Source organism: Pinus tabuliformis, chromosome J (genome assembly GCF_031772625.1).
Source record: "Pinus tabuliformis cultivar Carrire ecotype Pingquan chromosome J, CPIR1, whole genome shotgun sequence".
Classification (NCBI taxonomy): Eukaryota; Viridiplantae; Streptophyta; class Pinopsida; order Pinales; family Pinaceae; genus Pinus; species Pinus tabuliformis.
This window is the reverse complement of record NC_142295.1, coordinates 595621485-595627756: the sequence shown is the minus strand read 5'-3', so window position 1 is coordinate 595627756 and position 6272 is coordinate 595621485. Positions and strand designations below refer to the sequence as shown.

The following is a 6272-nucleotide window of genomic DNA, read 5'->3' as shown; positions in this document are numbered from 1 at the left end:
TGAATTTGAAGAAGGAGAGATGGTGATGGCACATTTAAGAAAGGAAATATTTCCCATAGATAAATACAGTAAATTCAAGCACAAGAAAATTGGATCATGTTGAGCCTTGAAGAAGACAATGGCTCTTTGGAAACTTGTAATGGCAGATTGGGTCTTGTTTAGGGGTGGAGATTATTCTAGATCCCATTTGTGGTTTTATTGGTGATCACATATTACCTTTCCCACTCATTAGACATCTTCACAATCTGGGGATTTATTACATCAATCAATTGCTAGTCATGACTGGCCCTGATATATTACATCTTGTGTGTCTTGGGCCGAGGGACCTTGGTCTATTTGGTACACTGGCTACGAGATGGGACATGCATGTATACAATCTTAATAAGGCAGGGATCTCTTTAAGTGAGCGTGATGATAGTTATTTGTGGGATGGACATACACTACAAGGTTAAGTATCGATAGTTATCTCATATCCACCCTTTTCTTTACATAAATTTTTTCTCACTCTTCCTGTCGCTGAAGCACTATAGACCGTATTGTTGCTCTTACTTCCGTCAGGATAAATTTGTTCTCTTCCTCTATTACCACCTACATATATGGGATATTTCAGGAAGTGAGATTCTTTATCAGTGGCAGGATTTGGTTAAAGGATGGGGAACACAAGTTCACTATATTTTTGACCAGGGATTTAGTGGTCTCCGCAAATGCACCTTGTGCAAATTGGATCTGGAAGGCATGGCACATCTTTTTTAAATTGTCAATTCACAATGTCTATCTAGTTAGGTGCAATGCAAATGTTAAATATTTAAGCTCACTAGTACTCATCTACATTGGAATTATGCTTGCGAACACGGATGTCCAAATATAAAGAATATCATACCTTGCCACTTTTTATCATAAGGGGTATTTGGAGATGCTGAAATACATCTATATTTGAAGGCCAAGCACATTAGATTAAATATATATGCACAAAAATTACTGCGTATCACAAAGAATCTGGGCTTATTCATGACAAGGCCACTCAAAGATATATACAACTCATGAATGTCGGTGGTTGTTGCCCGACAAGTTATTTTAATGGGGCGACCAAGAATAACATATGTGGTTGTGGTGCACACATTATTATTAGACCTAGTACTCATTATCATATATGTTGGCATGGGGCTGTAGGCTCCAACACCCGTGCAAAGATTATTGCTTTATGGGGTTTATTATATTGTACAAAGTGACTATCCATAGAGTCTTTGGAGGTATTTGGGGATTCGAAGGTGACTATTGAGTGGGTTTTAAAGTGATATGTTTTCAATCATCCTTTACTGATACACTAACTACAAAGAATTCGAAGGATGAAGACATTTTTCTAGGGTTGAATTTCAGCCATATATACAGGGAGCATAATGGCATTGTTGATGCCTTGTCTAAGGAGGGACATACCCAAATACTTGTGGAGATCTTATACTCAACCTTCGTAGACAACACTCTTTAGGGATCTTGGAAGATCCACTACACATAAGCCAATCCTTCACATGGCGTAGATATATTTTGTCTTTATTAGAGTTGTTTTTGATGACTTTCTATTTGTATGTTGTATGAGTGACAAAATCTCAGCATAGATGTATGGTTAAGCATAACTAGATGTAAATATGCGATCAAGACATATTTTGTTGATTAGGATGATGTACTTTGGAACTCAAGGACATTATAAAATATGCTATACATAAACAACCTTATCTTAATATCAAATTGTTAGTTTTTTCTTTGTTGAAAAAAGAGTATTAGAACTCATATGAACATGATAATTTATATAAATATCATTTTCAAATAAAGTGACTCTAAAAATTAAGAATACGTGTTTATTTCCTCCATCATAACAGATCATCTGTTCAAATCCAAAAATGATAAAATATATGCAAATTAATATCATAAGATAGGCAGAAAGGAGCTGTCCACTGCGGTAGCAAATTTGTCTGAACTGCAAAAAATCGCCTTTGATATTTTTTTCTTAAAAAATCACAGAGTCTAAGTGCTTGAACTCTGTTTTTGATGGTGAAAATATATTCAACACCATCAAAAACTCATAGGGCAGCCAAAATCTTAAAACTTGAGCACTGTAACCCAGATTTCCCAAAATTTCTACCAAATTTTATGAAAATCTATCTGAATTTTTGTTATTTTGTAAGGAAATTTGAAATTGGGGATGCAAAAAGCCCATTAAAATAATATGATATGCATGTACGGACATGATTTCGTAATTGTCATAATAGTTTGGAAGCGATCCAGGTTAAAAATCAGTTTTCCATCCGTACCGTACTTACATAAAATTTAAAATTTACCTTATAAGGTAGTTTACCGTACTTACATAAAATTTAAAATTTACCTTATAAGGTAGTTTAATGCTTTCTTACAAATTAATTCGGATAAGCCTTAACAATTGTATTTCGACGACATAAACACTGTTCACTGGCTAGCTGCTTTCTTCACAAGCCCTGTCTATGTTGGACGACATTCCTTATATTGTGGTGGGTGTGTGAGTAACAAAGTAAGTTATTTGCCAGGTACGTTGGAGTTTTCGTAATTCTAACCATATAATTTGAAGGATGGGAGAAGTTGCAGGGAGGGTTTGATGTCGAGGATTTGTGTTGTCAGTAATTAATTGGTCCTCCAATGTTCAACTATACAAACTAATGAATGCACGGCCCTGCAGGCGGACTGAATGCTGTCTGTTCGCAAAATTTCAGTTCTCTACTGCCCTGGGCCTCAGGAATTCGGTTCTCACACTCACAGGCACAGACACAGGCAAGTGGATTCGCGGATGACGACGAGAATGTCATTATACGATAAATTTGCAGAGTTTGGCATTATGGAAACCTGCCGACATACAGAGATTTTCCCTTTTCCTATGCAGGTAACGACACTTTGTGCTTGTGTGAGAGAGAGATTTCTTCTAGACTCTGCTTTGATGTCATGTTTCTGCACAGTGTTAAACATACATTTCAGTCACTTAGTGAAACTGCTGTTGCATTTAGTTTGTTAGGGCGTTTGTAGCCCTGCACCGACTAACGCCCCTTCACACAGAGTTATGTTCTAGGAAATCCCTTTACAGTGTACCTGCATGTAATGTAATGCAAGTTGTCGTAACAGGATTTTAGCTTAGTTATGTTTTGAAATTGGTCTACACTCCACATTATTCGTTAAATAGGCATATTCTACAGAGCACATCAGGACTTGTAGTATCAGTAGAATGGCAGAAATGAAAGTCCGAGTGGCAATGATACCAAATTTGATTTTAAATTAGTCCACACTCCCCATTGTTAGTTAAAATGAGCATGCTTATTATTAACAATTCTACAGAGCACATCAGAAATTGAAGTAGCCTTAGATTGGCAAATATGACAATCGGACTGGAATGATACTAAATTTAAATTTAGCTGTGCTCGACATGAACTGGAAAGTGCATCCTTGAATCGCGATCGAATAAGGTAGGGGTAAATTTTTATTCATTACCCATGGAGCTTTCTTCCAAGGTTTCAGCATAAGTTTGTTTGTTTATTTCTGCACAATTTGGGATCCGGTATGATGTGACAGAGGGTGAGGATTACTATGGATAAAATTTCAATCAGGGATATCGATATACCAGTGTAATATTAAGTATTTCAGTTGTTATGGACATTAAGTAGATGACAAGCACAAGCCAACGAATGGTCACAAAACATTACACCGACACAGCTGGTAATTTTAGTACTAGAGTGCGAGAGGATGCTCTTACATTATGCCATGGACTTGCACCCCAAAGTCAGCATCCAGATTGGCAAATCCTTTTAGTGTGGAAAATGCTTAGCACAGAGAAAGTTCACCCTAGATTGGTGTTTGAATGACTAATTATTTCTCTTACCAACTGAAGCGGAATTTTCCGTAATATTTGAGCAGTATAATAAATGCTGAGATGTTTTAGAACAAACTTCTGCTTATACTCGTTAGTATCACGATTACAATTATGAAAGACTGTCTTTACGATGACTTTCTAGTTATATTTGCTCGTCCAAATGCAGATTGTTTTCCTTGGCAGTAGATGTCGAATGAATTAAATTGAAATTGAAAATGATCATTATTGATTTAGCAAGGTCTTTGAAACAAACGCTACAGGAGGAGCAGTTATTCAATCACTCAGCGTCCATGGTGTCCATCACGTCCCCTTCCTTCTGCTGTTGACTACAGATTAAGTCATTTAAAGACCCCCCTTTTGCTGGGAGTGACGAGGTGGAAACTACCATTCTCTTAGCATGCAATTAATATAACACATTACAAATTAAACATCACTATCATGAGTCATGACATAAAAAGTGTAAGTGGTCCATGTTTGTTGTGCATGCAGTGCTCTTTTATATAGGGTATGATCCTTCTTGAGGACAAGCACGCGTAGCTAGTAGCTACTGCTATAACTCGAGACACACATCCATGTGTGCGTGGATATTTTAAAATTTCTTCTACTGACCTCAGTCCACTAGCCAGAAGGTTGGGCTTGAGATTCAAGAATAAATGAAGATGAAGAGCCAATCCAAGGTACGAGACAAAAGGCCAGATGTCCCTGGTCCTTTTTTCTTCTACAATTCATATATTCATATGCAAAACCAACAACCTATACACATTTGTCTCAATAGGACAGCCTCAATGCTGTCAAGCCACATATTAGACTGATGATGATGTCGCCTCTCTCTGGCTAGGGCAATATGTTGGGTCACTTCTCAATCTTATTTGTTGTTTTATGGGCTTACGACCCAAACCCTCTTAACATCAATGGTTTCATTGCTGTTAAATCCCTTTTTCCTTTTTTCTATTTTATTTTTTAATATTTTTAGTTTATGATATAGAAATATAGTCCGTCGCTTGTGTACTAACATCCCAAGTGAGGACACTAGTACCTTGCTAGACCCTGTTGATTTCCCCCCTCTTCCGAGTTTTTGGGGTGGAAAAAGGTCATAACTGCCAACTGAACCACCGGCTAATAACCCCAAGGGACTAAAAGGGATTTGATCACAGGACCTTTGTGAACTTTCACACAAGGGCATCCACTAATTGAGCTAACCCGTGGGGTTTCATGGATGCTAACCCTTTTTCCCTAGCCTAGAAAGCACTTTTAGCTAATTCTGTTATTTGAAAGTATTTTATGTACAGGCACTATAATCTTTCTTGGTTACCTTGGAAAGTATTATCAACTAGTATTTTTGCTTAATCGTTCTTTGCCATGGACCATAAGGTGTAAGGTGTCTATTGTTTTTCTTGCTATCTTGTACATTCTTCTTTTGACAAATAATTATGTCTAATTTTCATGGCTAACCTTAACCAAGAGTTCTATTCAAACTTCCTCCTTTCTATTCTACTGCAACAGATATGCTCTTTGATGTTGGTTTAATTGCACTTTCTGCTTGATGGTTTTCTTATTCAGTTATGGATGCTTCGTGAATGGAATGTGCGATTGTATAGTTGTCATCGTCAGTTTGGCAACCCTATAAATTAATCTATGTTCAATCTATCCACAAGTCTGCCATCACTATGGTTGCACTTGATGTGGTAGGATTGTCAAAGCATTTCTTTGTGACTATACTTGTTCTCTTACCTTTGCAAACAATTTTTGCCGACTTATGAAACCTCAAGTCTATCTCGGTAGTAGTATTAATCAAACCTAAGACCTTGTGCTTGGCTCCTCTAATGCTCTGATTATTTCTTGTAGTTTGCTTGTCCATCTCCGATCCTGATATTGTTAGTTTTTCATTCAACCTTGGTCATAATTTTATGGTTGACTCCTTCAATATTTAGTTTTCGCATTGCCACAATGTATTGCGAAACTATTTTTAGAGTTGTCTTTACTGGTTTTGTATCTACTATCAAATTTGAGTTGCCATCCTCATACAAGATCTAGATTTAGGAGGAATAATCTTGCAATACTTCTAATTCTTGTAGGAAGTAAGGCCAAATTGGATATGTGTCAATTTATTTGTTAGACATTGTCTCGAGTTAGAACTTGTTACTGCCCAAACTAGCAGGCTTGCCAAGGTCTTTGCAAGCTGCTAAGATGACATACATAGAACAATTGCCCACTATTACCTTCGAAGGAGTCCACACTCTTTAAGCCCAACTACTACTTGAATGGCTATGGAAGGATTCCCTATATAAAACAACTTCACTCAACAAATTATTGACTAGTGCCTTGAATGGGGTATTGAGTGAAGAGAGGAGTTAATTGTTTACTATTTTACTAATCTGAAAATGTAAAT

The 6272-nt window shown here is 36.9% G+C and overlaps 1 protein-coding gene across 4 annotated transcripts in view; it reads left to right on the top strand.

Annotated features, from left to right (window-relative positions):
• Positions 1-2411: 2411 nt before the first annotated feature.
• Positions 2412-6272, top strand: part of HY2 (phytochromobilin:ferredoxin oxidoreductase, chloroplast / phytochromobilin synthase (HY2)) — a 317522-nt gene continuing 313661 nt past the window's right edge. For 3 of the 4 annotated variants that reach the window (XM_089378185.1, XM_089378183.1, XM_089378186.1), the window contains exons 1-2: positions 2418-2555; positions 2705-2905. In XM_089378185.1, coding sequence (XP_089234311.1) covers positions 2714-2905 — 192 coding nt within the window. In that variant the 5' untranslated portion in view covers positions 2418-2555; positions 2705-2713. Of the gene's footprint in view, positions 2556-2704; positions 2906-6272 lie in introns of all 4 variants that reach the window. The other variant, XM_089378184.1, reaches the window with a different exon arrangement.